Source organism: Trichosurus vulpecula, chromosome 3 (assembly GCF_011100635.1).
Source record: "Trichosurus vulpecula isolate mTriVul1 chromosome 3, mTriVul1.pri, whole genome shotgun sequence".
Taxonomy (NCBI): domain Eukaryota; kingdom Metazoa; phylum Chordata; class Mammalia; order Diprotodontia; family Phalangeridae; genus Trichosurus; species Trichosurus vulpecula.
In genome coordinates, this window is record NC_050575.1 from 398966432 (window position 1) to 398987247 (window position 20816).

At 39.4% G+C, this 20816-nt stretch overlaps 2 protein-coding genes across 2 annotated transcripts in view; one reads left to right on the plus strand and one right to left on the minus strand.

Annotated features, from left to right (window-relative positions):
* HYDIN (HYDIN axonemal central pair apparatus protein) overlaps window positions 1–20816 on the minus strand; it is a 455510-nt gene that overhangs the window by 347925 nt on the left and 86769 nt on the right. The window contains exon 7 of the mRNA XM_036750079.1: window positions 13652–13853. Within this exon, the coding sequence (XP_036605974.1) occupies window positions 13652–13853 (202 nt within the window). The remainder of the gene's footprint in view (window positions 1–13651; window positions 13854–20816) is intronic.
* On the plus strand, window positions 15267–15574 carry LOC118843202 (signal peptidase complex subunit 1-like). The gene has a single exon (XM_036750691.1). The coding sequence runs from the start codon at window positions 15267–15269 to the stop codon at window positions 15564–15566; it is 300 nt and encodes a 99-aa protein (XP_036606586.1). The 3' UTR covers window positions 15567–15574.

A 20816-nucleotide genomic window follows, 5' to 3' on the forward strand; every position in this document is an offset into this window, starting at 1 on the left:
GAATGTGTATGCTTAGCTTAGCCATCTTGGGAAATATTCTTGGCCTCAGACCAGTCACCCCCTCATGCTTTGGACTAGGCCATCCATACCTCAGTGGCCTCCTGACTCTGTTCCGGTAGGCACTTCCTCCCTTTTGTGAGTTTTTTCTAGAACCTCCATTTTGGGGAAAGGCCTCAGATTAGCCATTCCTCTAGACTTAGCCACCATGCCCAATGCATACACCTCGTTTTCTCCATCTTCAACTCCCCTTTTTTGTGTTCCCTCGTCCCATTAGAACTCTCTGAGGGCAGGGGCTGTCTTTTTGTACATATTTGTATCTCTAGGGCTTAGCACAATGCCTGTCATAATAAGTGCTTAATAAATACTTACTGATGGATTCCTAGCATCATTAGTATTAGCTGACATCAAGTCATCTGCCTTAGAAGGCAAGGTAGGACAACTCATTCTTTCCTCCAAATCCATTTTTTCCAGAACAAGAAAACCACCTCAAGACTGGTGCTTAATCAGAGGTGGCGTCTTACCATTGTGAACAGGACCGAACCTCGTTCAGTCTAAACTGACCTGTCCCTTAAAAAAGATCAGCATCACCCCCACTGACAACTTCTGCCAGAACAAATAGGCCCCAATGAACCATGTAGCTGGACTGAGGAGATGGCTTTTGGCTGTTGACAAGACAGGCCCTCATTGATTTTAAACTGACTTGTTCCTTATTGCGCTCTCTCTCTCTCTCTCTCTCTCTCTCTCTCTCTCTCTCTCTCTCAGAGCTAGGAATTGGGAAGTCCATTTGGCCTTGCTTCAAGGGAGAGACATAATCAAACCTATCTTTTTAAAGGCATGCTTCTGCACTTTTTATATCTTTATTGTGAGGAACAGGGGTTAGCAGAGACCAGTAGGACTCTGGTTGATGTCTGCAGCATAAAGCAATGCCCACCAGCAATCAGCCATCTTCCCAGGGCTATATGCAATACTGCCCTGGCTTATGGAGGGGTGTATGGATGTTCTTCTTGCCCATCAGGGCTCCCCTCCTCAGATCCTCTGGCTGTTTTCAATCATCCAGGTGCCCCCTCACTGGCCTGCACTGCTCCTTGACCCTAGACTTCCTGTGGCTCTCCCCAGTTCCCAGGAGGTGGGGGTTGTTCTCTGTGGCTGCATGGCTCTACTTCATTCTCCTCCTTCCACTGCTTTCTGCATTGCTGCTACCACTGGTCTCCCTTCAGTATGTCTGTCTCAGCAAATTGAATTCATACTCTTTCCCAGGCAGTGGGGGAGAAACACTCTGCACTCCATCTCAGTCGAGCATGCTAACAAGCCTAAATGACCCTCTAAGCCAGAGGCTCTCTTTTTTCTGAGTGTCCCTTCTCCTAGATGTTGCTTCCCAAAGTCCCCCATAACATGCTCCCCGGAAGATTCCTGCAGGCTAAAACAACATCCAAAAAGAGACAAAGACAGTCCCTGCCCTCAAGAAGCTCCAAGTCTAATGTAGGAGACAACAAGCAAATATAAGTATGAATAAGCTATGCACAGAATGATTAGGAGGTTACTAACAGAGGAAAGGCACTAAAATAAAGGGTGGGGTGAGGAAGTCCTACTGTAGAAGATGGGATTTTAGTTGGGAATTAAAGGAAACCAGGGAATCCAGTAGATAGAGATGAGGAAGAGAGCATTCCAGGGGGCTGCCAAAGAAAATGCCAGAGCCAAGAGATGGAGCAGCTTGCCTTGTTCATGGAACAGCCAGGAGCCAAGTATCATTGGATCAAAGAGTACATGGAATACATACCTTATTTCCTAAGGTACAAGAAGACTTGGGAAGGTAGGAGAGGGCTAGGTTATGAAGGGCTTTGAATGTCAAACAGAGGATTTGATCCTGGAGGTGATGGGGAGCCCTGGAGTTTATTGAATAGGAAGATGCTATGGTCAGACATGTGCTTTAGAAAAGGCAATTTAGCGGGCAAAATGGAGGATGGATTAGAGAGAGACTTGAGGCAGGCAGACCCCCTGGCAGCTATTGCAATAGATCAGATGTGAGGCGAAGAGGGTCTGTATCAGGGTCATGGCACTGCCAGAAGAAAGAAGATGTATTAGAGAGATGTTGCATAAGTGAAATCAATAGGGCTTGGCAACATACTGGATGGAGGTGGGGTAGGTGATAGATAGCGAGGAGTCCAGGACGACTCCTGGGATGTAAGCCTGAGAGATGGGAGGATGGTGTTACCCTCTACAGTAACAGGGAAGGTGGGAGTGAGAATGATGATGAGGTTGGTTTTGGATGTGTTGAGTTTAAGATGTCTCCTGGATATCCAGTGTGACATGTCTCAAAGGCAGTTGTAGATGTGAGACTCAGCAGAGAGTATGGGGAAGGATATGTAGATTTGAGACTCATCAGCACAGAGATGGTCATGAAATCCATGGGGGCTGATGAGATCACTAAGTAAAGTAGTATAGAAGCAGAAGAAAAGGAGAAGAGGAGGAGAGGAGAGGAAAACAGAGGGGAAGAGAGGAGAAGAGAGGGGATGAGAGGAGAGAGGAGAGGAGAAGAGAGGAGAAGAAGAGAGGAGAAGAGAGGAGAGGGGATGAGAGGAGAAGAGAGGAGAGGGCCCAAGACAGAACCCTGAGGGACACCTATGGATCTGGAGGAAGAACCAGCAAAGGAGACAGAGGAGCAGTAGTTAGTCAGAGAGGTACGAGGAGAATCAGGAGAGAGTGGTGTCCCAAAAACATAGAGAGAAGAGAGTATCAGGGAAGAGAGAATGATCATCAGGGGTGCAGAGAGGTCAAGGAGAATGAGGACTGAGAAAAGGTCCTTGGATTTGGCAAGTAGGAGATCACTGGTAACTCAGGAAAGAGCAGTTTCAGTGGAATGACAAGGTTGGAAGCCAAATAAGAGTTTAAGAAGACAGTGAGAGGAGAAAGTTTAGTGACTTTGCAGGGATAAAGTGTCAATTGTTTTCCAGGATTGCTCTCTGCCCATATTCCCTCCAACAAGCTTATCTTTGTGAGGTCTCCTAGCAACGCCAGCCATCATAGTCTCAATCATTGATATATTTAGTGCCGCACCAATCAAACACCCAAAGAGTTACTTTATAGGACCAGACAGCACAATAACAAGATACATATGGAAAGACAAAAGATGCCTAAAGAAAAAATGAAAAGGGTGGGATGGAAGGGGATCTCACAGTACCAAATACTACAAAACTATTTGGTACTGGCTAAAAAAACTGAAAAATTATTCAGTGGATCAGATGAGGTATATGAGACCCAGAAACAGCAGAGAAGCACAATGTTCCATAAAGTCAAGGACATCCTTCCTGAGGTCAGGACTCACTCTTTGACAAAAACTGCTGGGAAAATTGGAAAGCAGACTGGGAGGAGTTAGGGTTAGATTAAAATGTCACAATATATGACACAAAAAAAGCTCCAAATGAATTCATGAAATAGATAAAAGGTCATAACTGTGAACAAATTATAGGAGCTAGAAAGAGGTCTTTCACAACTAGGGATAAGGAGAGAATTCTTGGATAAATAAAGGATAGAAATAATCATTAAAAAACCTAAAATTACCAGTTTCACTTACAGAAAATCAAAAAGATTTTGCATGAGAGGAGAATTAGGAAGGGAAGTGGACAGAAATAATACCAATGCATGATAAAAAGAAAAGAAAGTACCAATAAAACATCAAAAATATACAAGAAAGAATAGTATGTCAGAAGGGGACACAAGAAAGGGAGTACTGGTACCATCAAGTAACAGTTCATATATACTTTTAAAAACTATACAAAATAGAGATTTCATATTAAAATGTTCATGTTTGTTGATGTGTCAAGTTCATTATAAAAATCGATTTCAAAAAAAATGCTGGGACAAAAGGAAGTGTCAAAATAAACTGAACTTTGAATTTCAAATTATCACAAAGTATTATACCAAGACTCTTGAAAACTATGAAGCATTTCTGATCACACTATTCTTATTAAAATATATTAGTGGTTATTTTATTGAAAACAGAAATGTTTTTGTACTATTAAATAAAGTTAAAGTCATTTCTTAAATATTTCATCTTTTCCGTATTTCATCTATTATCCATTTAAATGTCTACCTTTGTTTGTTCTGTAATGTACACTATATATTAGTACAGTAGTACAGTTATTTATTAATTATATAAGGGATGCAGACTCAAGAAGCCTTTCCCAACCTCTCTTAATTCTAGTGCATTCCCTCTCTTGATTACTTCTAGTTCATTCTGCATGTAGCTTGTTTGACTTTTTTGGTGTGTTTTCTACCCTATTAGACTGTGAGCATCTTGAACCCAGAGAGTGTCTGTCTTAGCACAGTGCCTGGCACATAGTAGGTGCTTAGTAAATGCTTGTTGATTGACTGAGGAAAGCTTTGAGGAACTGAGCTGCATCAGACAAATGGTAAGCTCCCTAACACTCTCCATGATCTTGCTTCCTGACCTCACAGTAATTTCCACTGCCTTGGTAGCAGGTTTTCCCAATTGTCTCTGCCTCTTGATTGGTTTTTACTTAGAGGTCAGACAGTTTTTGTCAGTTTGCTTATTCTCCTCCTCCTCCTCCTCACTCAGCCCTCCCTCTTTACTCCAGCAGAGAACTGCCCTGCCGTTCCAGAGATCTGCCTAAACAATCTAATTCCAGCAGTTGTGACACATCTTTTAGACAATGTTTAGTTATCTGGTTTCAAGATTTTGTGCCTTGCAAACTAGCCACATCTTTGCGTTTCGGCTCTGGCACCTAGTTCTTGCCCTTTTCAACACTCGCCTCTGCCTGGGATCCGTTAAGCCTAATTATGATCTTCGAAGATGCCAGGCCATTGCTCCCTGTGGGCATGAGGTGTGACAAGATAAGCTTTTCCCTAACATGCTCCTACTCATGGCTGCAGGAGGTTCCTGTTTTCACATCAGTTCTAACTGTTCAGTGGTTCCTAGAAAGACCTGCTTTTAAAGCTAAGCCCCTCACCCTTCCCTAGTTATTAATTTGCTAATCTGTTTTTTATTATCAGAAATGTGCCAAGCAATCCCCTCCCCCTCTGGCACTGCTGTAAGGCTTAGTGGAATCCTGTCTAGATCTCTCCCAGATGCTTAGCCTGCACAGTAACAATCAATGGCAGTAGTTCCCCACGATGCTTCACTGTCCTTGTCTTTCCTGTTTGGAATGCTCTTGTAATTTACTTGCACTAAAACCTCTATCAATCATTTCTCCTCACCCTAACCCCCAGGTGTCATTTTTATTTGCCTGGTATTTTACTGACATAACTAATAGTCGGGAAAATATCCTTAGCAGTTCAAGCATCGAAAGAACTGTCAGAATAAGAGGGTATGATCAGCTCCAGAAGATGCACAGAACCTGTCTTATTTAAGTAGCGAGCCTGCTGGGACGGTGGATAGAGGGAAGGACTTGCAGTCGGAAAGACCTGAATTGGAATCCTGTCTCAGACGATTACCAGCTAGGTGGCCCTGGGCAAGTCATTTAACCCTTCTGTGCCTCAGTTTCCTCATCTGTAAAATGGTATAACAATGGCACTTACCTCACAAAGTTGTTACTCTCTTGCCTTGTTTAGAATGGCAGGAGATGAGCACCCCTCCTAAGTATCTGCTTGCAGAGCCCTCCTCTTTTGAAGGAGACAGAAATGAGGGACAGATATGACATTGATTTCAGTTTTTATCATTCCACACTTGGTCCTGATCCTAACATTTTGCTATTTCCTTTCATTGGCAGTATGGGCAGTATGACCAATGGTTACCACCTTGCATAGCACAGGAGGACAAATGAAAACTATAGCTCAGAGTAGTTGTATACTACCCAATAGTATACATATAGTAGTATACATAAAATACATGGAAGCCTTTTTTTAAAAAAATCTTGTTCATTGAACAGGGAAACTGGGCAAGAGAGTTTTTAAAAATCCTAAAACTAAATAATTGGTGTGGTGCAATGGATAGAGCAACAACCCTGAAGTCAGTGGGACCTGAGTTCAAATGTGATCTCAGACACTTACTGGCTGTGTGACCCTAGGCAAGTCACTTAACCCTAATTGTCTCCCCCTAAAAAAATGATTGGTGGGGTGAGGGGACATGAGGATAGTGAACATGAATAAGATGGTCTTTTAATTTTCTGTATGTTCCTCTGAGACTATATGTTGAGTGGCATAACCTTTCTGGTTAGGACCCTTCTCTTTAAAAGTGCTTCCCTTCTATATCCAAGTAAAAGGCATCCTTTGCTTCTCCCCACCCCACTTAAAGGAGGTGACAAAATGATAAGTCTTGATATGAGTGAGAACAGTCAATCAGAGGTGGGAACTAGGTGTGAATAAGCCCCAAACATGTCTCCTGAATCAAAGTCCAAAAGTCTTTGATTAATTTAGAAGTCTTTAAAAACTATTAGATGAACTGTTACTGTTACTATAGTAACACTAGAGAAGAAATGTATTTGAATTAGTTAAAGAAACTTGGTTGTGCCCTGTGGGTCATCCATAAAATAGTGAACCAGATCAGAACCCAGAGATCTGAACATCTGGGAGCAGAAAGGAAAGAGCAAGTCCCAGAGATTCCCTTGAGAAAGAATCACTTGGGGAGGAGGAGAAAAGCCTAGCCTTGGTGTCAGGTTTAGTCTTCCACCTCTGCCTCCATCTTGGCTGGAGGAGGTCCCTATGAACATCAGAAGACAGGCTAGACAGTAGCAGCTGATTCCAGTGACTGGATAAGGAGCCCAGAACAAACTAGATACACCAAGGAAAGGCAGCTTCAAGATACTACAAGGAGCCTGGTAGAAAAATGGCACTGTACATAAGGGGAGCTTCTCGTGAAGGGGAGAAGATAAATATTCTTCTAGCAAGGCTCTATTGCCGTGAGTCATAGAGTGCCACAGACTCTGAAGAATTAAAGTTACATGTCACCCGAAGGACAATAGAAAGGTGTGTGGTAGGTATTGACAGACTGTAACATATTACCAATGAAGAAAGAGATAAAGAAGCTACATAAAAGATGTCAACAGAGAAGTGCATAACTAGAAAATAAAGTGGGTCAATCATGAAGTATGAATGAAGGATAGCCAGTGGATTGTCTGTTTTCTCCAATGGGCCCTGCAGAGAGAAAGGATCATGCCCTAGTGATGGGATGTGCAATGCTCTCTGTCTTTCAGAGATGGAAGCCAAAAGCTTATCGTTCTATCAAGCTACTTTAAGCTACAATAATTACAACAGAACTAGAATACTTGTGAGTGGAATTCTTTCACTGTCCATCAGTACAAAGATATAAAAAAATTAAACTCATGAACCTAGCTGGTAAAGTCAGGCAATATCATCACAGCTATGCAAACTTTCACATACATAATCTGCTTAGTGCCCCACCTCAAAAGAAAGCAACTAAGAGAAAAAAACAGAGGGGAGAATATAGAGACAGAAAGACAAGGAGAAAAGAGGAAATTGAAGAAGAAAAGAGAGTAAGGATGTGATTAGAAGACAGAGAAAGAAGATAAAGGCAAATTTCATTCATTTGTTGTTGAAATTATCTGTCAACTCTGTAGTTTTCCATATGGACAGTGTTCTGCACTGTCTCTAAAAGGAGAGGGATAAAGATGTATATAATGTCAGGCTATTTCTTCTACTATTAGCCCTTCAACAGTGTACCCCTCTCCCATTTCGGGAGAGTTTAGATCTGGGATATTCAACTATGGAATTTATATAGACTATATAGTTTACTAGACCAAATGCTGCTATTTCCCCTCTAACCAAAGCACTCCTATCAACCATAGAGTCATATTATTTAGAGCTAGAAAGAGCTTTGGAGATCACCTAACCCAATATCTTAATTTTATAGCTAATTGAGTCTCCTTTCTACAGGTAGGAGAAGACTGTGGAAGGAGGAAAAGAAATCGTGAAGATTCTGGAAGGAGGATTTTGGAATAATTAAGTAAGTCAGAGACTGCATACGAAGAGAAATTCAGAGGACCTGATGAGGATTTGAAGGAAGAGAAGTATGAGAAAGGTGATTAGGGAAATGAGGGATATATTTGAAGAAGGAAAAAGACTAGAGCTAAAGAAGAAAGAATCAAGCTAAAGGAGAAGTATTGGGGGAGGAGAACTTGAGGAGAAGGAAATGGATTCAAGTGGAGGAAGGAAGAGATAAATTGAAAGGCAAAGAAAAATTGAGAAGAATGGAAATTGGCATGCAGCTAAAGAGAAGAGGAGAATAACAACTCCAGAATTAAAAAAAACCCTAAAAGCAATTTACCACAGCAGTTCTCTACAGAGTTATTGTGAAGAAAGAAAAGTACTCCTCTTTCCCCTAAGCTCTCAACTCTTTGCAATCTGGCTCCAGACCTCATCACTCATCTAAAACTGTTTTCTCCAACTTTATCAATGATCTTTAATTGACCAATACAATGTCTTCCCCCCCTCCAATTTTTATGCTTTCTGACCTCTCTGAAAAATTTAACACTGTTGACTACCATTTCTCTTGATGACCTCATCATCTCCTATTGATTCAATCATTGCCTCTATGCAGATAATTCCCGGTTTGGTATATCAAACCTTAATCTCTCTCCTGAATATTTTGAAAATGCTAAATGATGATAAAAAGGCTTATTTTCTAATGGGGGAGAAGAGATCATTCACACTCAAGAATCCCTCTATCCCAGGATCAAAGGAAGAAGAAAGACAAATTCAGGACCTGAATATGGTTTTATCTGTTTTGTTAGTTTCAGGAAAGAAAAGGGAAGAGAAAAGGAATACATTAGAAAAGGAATGAGGAAGTAGAGGGAGGAACTTTTATTTCTTATAATTGGGGTACACCAGAAGAAGATATAAAAATGAAGGTGAGAGTGAGTAAAGTAGTATTTCATGAACATCCTTCCTATTCAAACTGATCAAAAGAGTATTGAAGAGACACAAAGAGTTTGGTATAGAAATATTTTAAATCCAACAGGGAAATAGATGGGAACAGAGAGAGGGAAGAAAGGGGTTTAAGAGGGAGGGTAGAGGTAAAGAGGAAATGCCAACCTTCTGACAACAAAGGGCTAATAATAGAGGGAGGAATGTTCAAAGGAAAAAAGAAAGGGTTAAGAAGCAGCAATCTGGATCCAGACTGGGTGAAGAGAGAAAGAGCAGAGGAAGGGAAGCACATTACTATAATTATAGACTACTCTTACTGATTTCATTTCCTTTCTTTGCCCACCTTTTTTCTTTATAAAGAGGGGAGAAAGAGGGCAAAGAGGGAAGATTATAATAAAATATGATGGAAGGAAAAATCAATTCTTAATCATAACCATTAATGTGAATGGAATGAACTCACTCATAAAATGGAGGAAAGCAGCAAAAAAAACCCACACATTAAAAGTAGACTCCAATATTTTGTTTACAAAAAACACACTTCAAACATAAATATTTACACAGAGTTAAGGACCAAGTGTATCAATTAAGGAGGACCAAGTATATCAATTAATTAAAAAAAATTTAGAAACTTGAAAAAAATCACCTTTTATTTACGACAAAAGTATAAAGTATTTAAGCATATGAATCATTTGACACATTTGGCAAGACCATATATTTCCTTTCTTTCACCACACGAAAGGTCCTTAAAACACTAAGGAACATGGATAATAAAGATACAGAAGATGTGATGACTTTCTGTTGTAAATTAAAGGAAATGCTCTTACATTTATTTCTTTTGAGTTATTCATTTGCCCATATTAGTATGTTCTCTTTGTAACATCAGCAAAATCCATCAAAAGTTCATAAAACTTTGAGGATAATGTATTCATAAAGAAAAATAAAAATTTATCTTTGCATGCAGTTTCCACTATTTTACTAATTTATTTTTTACTTTTATGGTTTTTCAGATTTTCAGAATTTATACTTTGGTGCTATAATAATATAGAATCAGTAATAAAGCATTACTGATAAAATGTCTGAGAGACTCTGATGAACACATTTTAGAATTCATAAGAAATATCCCATACAATTCATCTATTGGTGAACTTTTAATCTGTGAATTCAATGATGTAATTGCTACAATTATGATGTGTGGGACAGAGAGAGAGTATTCTTCATCTGATTCCAGCAATAATGAGTCCTTCAATAAAGTTCCTTTTACAGCTGATAGTCTAGAAGGTAATGAGTAAATGTAGTTCTCATTAGATCCAAGTTCACAACAAAAGAAATGAAGAGCCAGTCCAATTGACCTTCTTACTAATACATGCTACTCCACTTACCACTTCTAGGCCCTTTTCTCTTCCTTGGAATGCATTCCTTCACCTTTCCTGGTTAGAATTCCTAGTAACCTTCAAGATTGAGCTCATGCACTATCTTCTACACAAATTCTTTCCTGATCCCTCCAATCACCTTGCATCTATTTTGAATTTACCTATATGTGTTACATGTGTCCACTAACAGAATGCAAACTCTTTGAGGGTGAGAATGCCTTAACTTCCAACCCCAGGACTTAGCATAGTGTCTGGCACAAAAAAAGGCATGTTAAAGAACACTTGTTGATCAACTGATTGACTGAAAGCAATCTCAAATGGAACATTTATATCCCTATGCCAATTGATCACAAAAGAAAGACACATCAATGAAAAAAAAGTGTAGTAAAGCAATAAATAAAAACACATAAACACAGACACATACAAAATTCCAAAACGGTAGAGATAAACAGAAACAAAAAACAATGAATTGGTGAGTGAAACTAGGAGTTATTTTTTTTAAATAATACTAATAAAACAAAATTGTTAATTTGACATTATTAAAAAGAGAGGAAAACAAATGACCAAAATCCCCCCAAATGTGCAATAGTTGTAAAGGAAATTATTAGAAATTATTTTATTTAATTACAGGTCAACAAAACTAGCAAGTCAAATGAAATGGATGAATATTTACATAAACATAGAAAATCGCGACTAATAATATAGGAAGTCAGTGCACTAAAGGGACATAATGATGCATTTTCAGACATGCCCATCAGGTTAATTTTTTTTTTGCTTGGCATATGTATTACAAGAGGAGGTTTTAATTCAGGGGAAGTGGTTTAGTAAGTAGTGAAACACATGCAACAAAAGCATCAACAAAACATTTAAATACAGAGAAGATAATAAAAAGCACAGAAAGGGACAAAAATTGAGCAATTTGTTATATTTTATATGTGTGTATATATGTATATATATATACATATATATCCCATATACATTTATAATTCCTTTTAAAAGCATATAACTGAAGTTTACCATTTCTTATATAATCTTCTTCTTGTTCCTTGTATATTGAAATACATGTATTTATTAAAACTTGTTAGGTTCAAGAGAAAGGCAGATTTGGGAAGTAAACAACTTGTTAAGAAGGTTGTATCTGAAAATGAGATATGGATTTCTGGAACATAAACTATAGGAACAACAGGCTCCTGGACATGGATGGAATTCTCTCAATAGAGGCTGAGAATATATTTTTCTTTTCAATGGGAGACCACTCTTGTTGAAATTGCACAAAATCAAAAGAGGATTAAACTGAAAAGCGGGGCATGGAGGGGAGAAAACTACCAATATAATCTCTGTAAACCTAGATAACAGAGTACTTGTGAGCTTTACATCCTTTCTGGACTCATGTCCTCTATGATGTCTTAGGCCATACAATGCTACCTATCCTTGCTCTGATTCCTTTGTAATTTGCTCTCCCAAAATCTAGGGTGCATATAAGACTATGCCTGTGTCAAAGCAAAAAAATACCTGTGCATCAGAAAGTAGCAATGGACACCTAAAATTTCCCAGGAAATAAATCCAAGAAAGAAGCCAGTATAAAATGCATGGCCTTGGTTGTCTATACAGAAATGTACAAAGTAAGGCAGATTTGATTTCACAGGTATTACTGAGAATTAGTGATATGAGATCCATGACTAGAATATGTTCCAGATGGGTATACTTTAAAAAAAAAAACAAAAGTAAAGGAGGGTTGGGGTGCTCTTACTTATTGAGAAGCTATGAGCCATGTGAGGAAATCCAGGTACCAGAGCCCCAAATCATGCTGGAGAGCACTTGAGGAAAGATCAATGGAGGCAAACAGAAGTCAAAATGATATTGTCATTATAGTATACAACACACCACTTGGACAGAGAAAAGAAATAAAAAGGATATTGCATAATCAATCACTAGCCTGTCACAGAAGAATGGGATACTAGTGCTGAGGAACTTCCGTTATGCAGACATCAGTTGGACTGCTATCGCCTCCAAAAGCAGAGGTGCTAATAATTTCTTAATTTGCCTTAGTGATTATTTCATACTTCAAAAGGTGAAGCAACCAAAAAAAGGGAAATTCTATTCTGTATCTGATTCTCACCAATAGAAGCCAATTGCTGGGGTGGAAATTGTGGGAAACCTATAAATGAAGTATACCTTATCTTAGAATTAAGGATAGAGAAGAATTCCACTAGACTGGAAGAAAAGAAATTATGTCAGTGTGAGAGACCACTCTTATTGAAACAGCACAATTTATATTATAAAACTTTGCTTCTAATAGATATTATTCTAAATGCAATACACAGATATCATTTATTTAGCACAGGCATAGTATGCTGTGCACCCTAGATTTTGGGAGAACAGATTTCAAATGAATCAGAGCAAGGACAAGTAGAATCATATATCCTAAAACAGTGTGAGGGAGCTAATCAAAGGAAGGACAGGAAGCTCACAGGATGGAATTCCAATGGCCTAAAGAAAAACAACTCTAATAAGGAGGAAAAGGATATTTTTAGAGATGCACATGAAACTTACCAGTCAACTTGCATTTTAAAAGGATGGAAGTAAGAAGAGGCAATAGAGGATGAATACCAAAAAGTGGCATAGCATTATAAGGAGAACACCTGCTGTGCTAAAGCTGAAAATGACCATTGTTGATAAGAAAAGCATAGGATTAAAAGGGAGGGTGAGTAGTTTTTAACTGTATTGGAGAAAAGAGGATGATCAAAGAAGGAACAGCTTAGGGTGAGTGCAACAATTATAACAGCCTACTGAGTTCTCTCAATGGTCAGCTCTTGTTTTGCTCCTTTGGCTTCTTCCAAGTAAAATAATCTCAGAACTGAACAATGACTAATAGGAAGTTGATATCCAAGGTAAGTAAAGAGATGTAAAGAGAACCATTAATGAGTTCAACTGGTCCCAATGAACTATTCCCCAGGATACTGAAAGAACAAGGACTTGTAATTACCAAGCCCAGTCAGCAGCATTGAGAGATCTTAGAACATGGGAGAGGTGCTACTGAACTCTAGGAGGCACAAGACATTATCCTAATGCTTTAAAACAAAGGAAGAGAATAGATTCTGCAGACAATAGGCTAGTGAGCTTGATTTCAATTCATATAAATATTGAAGAAGATATTCTTAAAGGAGTGGTTAGTGAACATCTAGAAATAGAATTGGTGATTACAAAGAGTCAGCATGACATCATCAATAAGAAGTCATGACCTCTCAATATCTGGAAGAGAGTTGTTGGAATAAAGAAGAAACTTTCACTGAATCAATTAGCAAGTATTCTAAAATGTCTTCGTTGGATGAATTGATTCTAAACTTACTATTCATGAATGAGAGGTATAAATTAATTATCAAAAATGACCAAACTCTCCATTCCCTCATATTAGATTATTGAAATGGATTTTTCTTACAAACCTAGCTTTTTCTTTATCCTCCTCTTCTTGGGTAGCATATACTTTCCACTGGAAATGTGCAATGATATTACTTCGGTTATGAATGATTATATTTCTCTGATTAGACAGAGATATATAGGTCTTCTCAATGGTCAAGGAATTCTTGTCCAGTCTAATATTCATATCTGCACCAGCTCCATATAAGCTTACACAAACCTTTTCCCCTAGGAGAAAGCAAAAGACAAACATGAATTGGTTTTTATTTCTATGTACAGACAAGTCTTGTCAATACAATACATAAAATAAATGTAAAATTATTGGTGATGGGGCTAACAACTAGAGAATTAGGAAAGGCCTCTTGAAGGAGTTGGCATTTGAGCTGAGCCTTGGAGGGAGTAAGACTTTACACAAGGCAGAAGTAGAGAGGAAGAACATTCCAGGCATGGGAGATACCGTGGACAAAACCCTAAGGAGACTTCCAGCCAAGATGGTTACCTGAATAGAGACAGAATGCCCAGCCCCCACACGCCCATTTCAGCAAAGACATGTAATCAGTATCAGGCTGAAGAGTGATTGAAACATCCAATGAGTAATTACAGTAAGTGACTTCTACCCCAGAACTGTAGAAACAATTGGAAAAAAAGGACTGCCAACAAAACCAGAGCAGGCAAACTAGCTGGTGATCTCCTAGCATGACTAGAGGCAGGCCAAAGGCTCCTGCAGCCTGAAAAAGAAAAAGCCTCCCCCAAGAGAGCCTCTGGATGGTCAGAAACCACCAGGGTGGTTGGAAATCCATAGGGGAAAACCTTGAAAGTCTCAAGAGCATGGGCAACCAGTGTGGCATGTAACATTCCGACCAGTAAATCCCACATGTTTCAAGGCCCCTGGCCCTGACCTGAGACACCATAAAGGTCCCTAAAACCTTCCAGCACTATGCAGCTTAAAGACCAGGAGGCCAGCTCAGGAAACCACATGGCCCTAGCTGAGACCAAGCAAGACCAACCTCCCACCCAAAAGCATGGCAGTACTCTGGCACAAAGCCCCCATTCAGAAGGCAAAGTTGGAGAGAGGAGTCAACCAACGAAGACACTGAATAGTATGTATTTTGAAGATCTAGAGATATTCAAAAGTTTAGCCTAAAAGGATGAAGTCTCTCCATACAACTGTAGCCTAAGACTCAAAGGATAAAATGGATTTTCCACAAGGACAACATAAATACCTAGAACAAGTGAGGCAAGAGATTGAACCTTTGACCCAGCAATACCACTTCAAGGGTTGTATCCCAAAGAGATCACACAAATGGGAAAAGGAGCCATATGTACAAAAATATTGATAGCGGCTCTTTTTGTAGTAGCAAAGAATTGGAAATCAAGGGGATGCCCATCAATTGGGGAATGGTTGAACAAGTTGTGGTATATGAAGATAATGGAATACTATTGTGCTATAAGAAATGGGGATGGCTTCTGGGATCCAGCTCTCTGTGCACCCAGCCCTGTTCCCAGGACCCGCCGCCACTGCCGCTGCCTTCGGCTCTGCTAGGCCTCTCGTCCGGCATCGACCTCTGCCGCTCCCGGTCCAAATCCCTGAAGCGTGGTTCCTTGGTGTCCCTGCAGTGCCGCCTGCCCCCAAAGGCAGTTATGTTGGATGGACTGAGCTCTCTGCCCACGCAGATGGATTATAAGGGTCAGAAGTTAGCTGAACAGATGTTTCGGGGAATTATTCTTTTTTCTGCCATAATTGGCTTTATCTATGGATATGTGGCTGAACAGTTTGGTTGGACAATCTATATTGTTATGGCTGGATTTGCTTTTTCATGCTTGCTGACACTTCCTCCATGGCCCACATATTGCCGACACCCCCTCAAATGGCTCCCTGTTCAAGACTCAGGCTCAGAAGACAAGAAACCAGGAGAGAAAAAAAATAAAAAGGCATCCTAAAAATAACTGAAACATGCTACGTGGTTCAACCTTACAACACTCATTCTGTTCTGTGAAATATCTTAATTTGTCGTAACCAAAATGCAAAATAAAACTACCAACATTATTATTACAAAAAAGAAAAAAAAGAAATGGGGATGATACAGACTTCATAATAATGTGGAAAAACCTACACAATATAATGCTGAGAGAGCGGAGCAAAACCAGGATACTATTGTACACAACCACAGATATATGGATTCTGTGATGACTAACCCTGATAGACTTTGCTCTTCTCAGCCACACAAGGTGCAAAGACAACTCCAAACAACTCACGATGGAGAATGCTATCTACATCCAGAGAAAGAACTATGGAATCTGAATGCAGATTGAGGCACACTTTATGCTCACTTTTTTTTCCTTTGTTTTTTTTTCTCTTTTGTTTTTGTTTTTGGGGTTTTTTTTGTTCTGTTTCTTTTTTCTCATGATTCATTCCATTGGTCATAATTCTTCTTTACAACTTGACTATTATGTAAATAAGCTCAATGCAAAGTTATATGTAGAAGATATATTGGATTCCATGCCATCTTGGGGAGGGAGGGAGGGGGAAGAAAATTTGGAACTCAAAGTTATGTAGAACCACGTGTTGTAAACTAAAAATGAAAAACTCAAGAATTTTTCACCAAAAAAAGAAAATTGAATATTGTTAAGAGTTTAATGTTCAGGAAGAAAATGACATCAATAAAAGGCAGATTTTGATGGAAAAAACAAAAAACCAAAAAAAGAAAAATCAAATTAAAAACTCTAGAAGAAAAATTTAGAAAGAAAATAAATATATTAGAATAGAAAATGATAAACATTATCCAAGTAAAAGACTGAAAATTAAAACAGGCCAAATAGAAATCAATGACTCCAAGTCATGGCGAGAAATATTAGAACAAAATCAAAAGAGTGAAAAAAACAGAAGAAAATAAGATACCTGATATAAAAATCAACTGACCTAGAAGTCGGTAGACATTATAAGAACCACGACTTTTTAAAAGCCTGGACAATGTATTTCAAGAAATCATAAATTAAGCCTACAAATTAAGAACCAGAGGAGAAATGAAAATTGGGGGTGCGGGTGGGGGAATCCACTAACAACTTCCAAAAAAAACTCCAAAAGGAAAAGTCTCAGTAACGCCACAGCCAAAATCCATAACTTCCACATCAAAGAAGAAAAATAAACAAGCGGCCAGAAAGAAACAATTCAAGGACCAAGGAACCACAGCTAGGCTCACACAAAACCTGAAAGTTTCCACCATAAATGAGATGAGACCTTGGAATATTATATTCGAAAAGGTAAAAAATAGAGGTTTGCAACCAAGAAAAATGTACTCTACAAAACTTAGTGTAATCCTACAAGAAAAAAAATGGATTTTAAATAGAATATATGACTTTCAAGCATTCCTGGAAAAAAAAAGGTTCAGCAAGAACTTTGAAATGCAAACATAAGAGTCAAGAAAAAGGGGGGCAGAGCCAGGATGGCGGCGGGTAAGCAGGGACTAGAATGAGCTCCGTACGGAGACCCTCCAAAATCCTATACAAAATGGCTCTGAACCAATTCTAGAACGGCAGAACCCACAGAACAGCAGAGGGAAGCAGGGCTCCAGCCCAGGACAGCCTGGATGGTCTCTGGGGGAGGTCTATTCCACATGGAGCTGGGAGCTGGGAGCTGGGAGCTGGGAGCTGGGAACGGAGTGGAGCAGAGCCCAGCCTGAGCAGCGTGGAACAACCAAACTTGGAGTCGGGCGGATGGGGCCCCTAGCGCCCTGAATATGTGAGCTGCGGCAGTTACCAGACCCCTCGACCCACAAACACCAAAGACTGCGGAGAAGGTTAGTGGGAAAAGCTGCGGGAGTGGAAGGAGTTCGCAGTTCGGCTTCCAGCCCCGGGGGCAGCTGAGGTGGGGCAGCTACAGCTGTTGTTACTTCCGGCTCCAGGCCCACCTGGTGGGAGGAATCAAGTGGCGGATCAGAGCAGGAGTGCACAGCCTGCCGAAGATCTAAGCCGAGTCTGGGTTGGGGGTTGGGGAAGGAGCAGTGCTGGTGTGGCAGAGCTGGCACCTCCCCCCCAAACGTGGAACATAGAACTCGCTAGTCTACAAGCAGTCATACCCCACTGAAAAACTCAAGGGTCAAGTAAGTTGGCTGGGAATATGGCCAGGCAACGAAAGCACACCCAGATTCAGTCTCAGACTTTGGATTCTTTCTTTGGTGACAAAGAAGACCAAAACATACAGCCTAAAGAAGACAACAAAGTCATGGAGCCTACAACAAAAGCCTCCAAGAAAAACATGAACTGGCCCCAGGCCATAGAAGAACTCAAAAAAGAGTTGGAAAAGCAAGTTAGAGTAGTAGAGGAAAAATTGGGAAGAGAAATGAGAAGGATGCGAGAAAACCATGAAAAACAAGTCAATGACTTGCTAAAGGAGACCCAAAAAAATACTGAAAAATACACTGAAGAAAACAACACCTTAAAAAACAGACTAACTCAAATGGCAAAAGAGCTCCAAAAAGCCAATGAGGAGAAGAATGCCTTAAAAGGCAGAATTAGCCAAATGGAAAAGGAGGTCCAAAAGACCACTGAAGAAAATACTAATTTAAAAATTAGATTGGAGCAAGTGGAAGCTAGTGACTTTATGAGAAATCAGGATATTATAAAACAGAACCAAAGGAATGAAAAAATGGAAGACAATGTGAAATATCTCATTGGAAAAACCACTGACCTGGAAAATAGATCCAGGAGAGATAATTTAAAAATTATTGGACTACCTGAAAGCCATGATCAAAAAAAGAGCCTAGATACCATCTTTCAAGAAATTATCAAGGAGGACTGCTCCAATATTCTAGAGCCACAGGGCAAAATACAAATTGAAAGAATCCATCGATTGCCTCCTCAAATAGATGCCAAAAAGAAATCTCCTAGGAATATTGTCGCCAAATTCCAGAGCTCCCAGATCAAGGAGAAAATACCATAAGCAGCCAGAAAGAAACAATTTGAGTATTGTGGAAACCCAATCAGAATAACCCAAGATCTGGCAGCTTCTACATTAAGAGATCGAAGGGCTTGGAATGCGATATTCCGGAGGTCAATGGAGCTAGGATTAAAACCTAGAATCACCTACCCAGCAAAACTGAGTATCATGTTCCAAGGCAAAATATCGATTTTCAATAAAATAGAGGACTTTCAAGCTTTCTCAGTGAAAAGACCAGAGCTGAATAGAAAATTTGACTTTCAAACACAAGAATCAAGAGAAGCATGAAAAGGTAATCAAGAAACGGAAATTGCAAGGGACTTACTAAAGTTGAACTGTTTTGTTTACATTCCTACATGGAAAGATGATGTGTATGATTCATGAGACCTCAGTATTAGGGTAGTTGAAGGGAATATGCGTATATACATGTTTATGTATATATATAAGTGAATGTGTATGTATGTATATATCTATGTGTATATGTATGTATGTATATATATATATATATGTGTGTGTGTTTTTATATATATTATATATATATGTAAAAGAGAGAGAGCAGACACAGGGTGAGTTGAAGATGAAGAGAAGATATCTAAAAGAAATAAAATGAAATTAAGGGATAAGAGAGCAACATACTGAGAGAGGGAGATAGGGAGAGATGGAATGGAGTGGATTATCTCGCATAAAGGTGGCAAGAGGAAGCAGTTCTGTGGGAGGAGGGGAGAGGGCAGGTGAGGGGGGAATGAGTGAACCTTGCTCTCATCAGATTTGGCCTGAGGGGGAATACCATACATACTCAGTTGGGTATCTTACCCCACAGGAAAGAAGAGGGAGGAAGATAAAAATAAATAAATAAAAGGCAGGGGGATGATGGAGGGGAGGGCAGATGGGGGTGGAGGTAATCAAAACAAACACTTTGGAAGGGGGACAGGGTCAAGGGAGAAAATTCAATAAAGCGGGATGGGTTGGGAGGGAGCAAAATGTAGTTAGCCTTTCACAGCATGAGTATTGTGGAAGGGTTATACATAATGATACATGTGTGGCCTAGGTTGAATTGCTCGACTTCTTGGGGAGGGTGGGTGGGAAGGGAAGAGGGGAGAGAATTTGGAACTCAAAGTTTTAAAAACAGATGTTCAAAAACAAAAAAAAAAGTTTTTGCATGCAACTAAAAAATAAGATACACAGGCAATGGGGTGTAGAAATTTATCTTGCCCTACAAGAAAGGAAGGGAAAAGGGGATGAGAGGGGAGGGGGGTGATAGAGGGGAGGACTGACTGGGGAACAGGGCAACCAGAATATATGCCATCTTGGAGTGGGGGGGAGGGTGGAAATGGGGAGAAAATTTGTAATTCAAACTGTTGTGAAAATCAATGCTGAAAACCAAATATGTTAAATAAATAAATTTAAACAAAAAAAAGAGTCAAGAAAAACCTAGAAAGGCAAATTTATATGAGCAATTAGGAGGTGGTATATGATAATGTGCTAACATTCTAATAGGGAAACAAGAAATAAGTGTCCTTTCAAAATCGTAAAGTCTTCAAAGTGTATTGAGGAAGCTAAAAAAAACAAACAAACAAACAACAGAGGATCTGGGGGTGAATTTGCTTCTGTTCCAGAGAGAAGGTATATAAAAGGAATATATAAGTGTAGAAAATAGGAACAAGGAAACAGAAGTTGGTGGATGAGGAGAGCCTTCAAATATGTAGGAAAAGTGCATCAGATGAACCTCGCTTTCTTTTCTGAACTAGACAAAGTGGAACTGAATGCATACACACAACACATACACAACACACACACATACATAGAGTGTTCAATATAGAAATACATCAAACTCATCAGAGAAACAGGTGGGGAATAGGGTGTGGAATTAGTAATAGGGAGGATAATATCAGGCATGAACAGCCACAAGCAAAACAAACTGTCTGATCCTAAATGGAGGGTTAAAAAGAAAATGAAAAACTAAGGAGGGGGTGCCTATTATATGGGAGACTGTTGAATAAATTACAGCACATGAATACAATAAAAATATTGCACTGTAAGATACAATAAAACAATTTATAATAGAAAATTGTTGAACTTTAAGAAATTATAAAGAGAGAGTTTCAGAGAAACCTAAGTAGTATGAACCCATGTAGAGTGAAGCTAGCAGAAGCAGGAGATAATTTTTAGAACGAGAACAACATCGTAAAGGAAAAAAAAAACACTTAGATATAAGAATGCTGATCAAAGCCATGGCCAACCATTTCTCCAGAGGA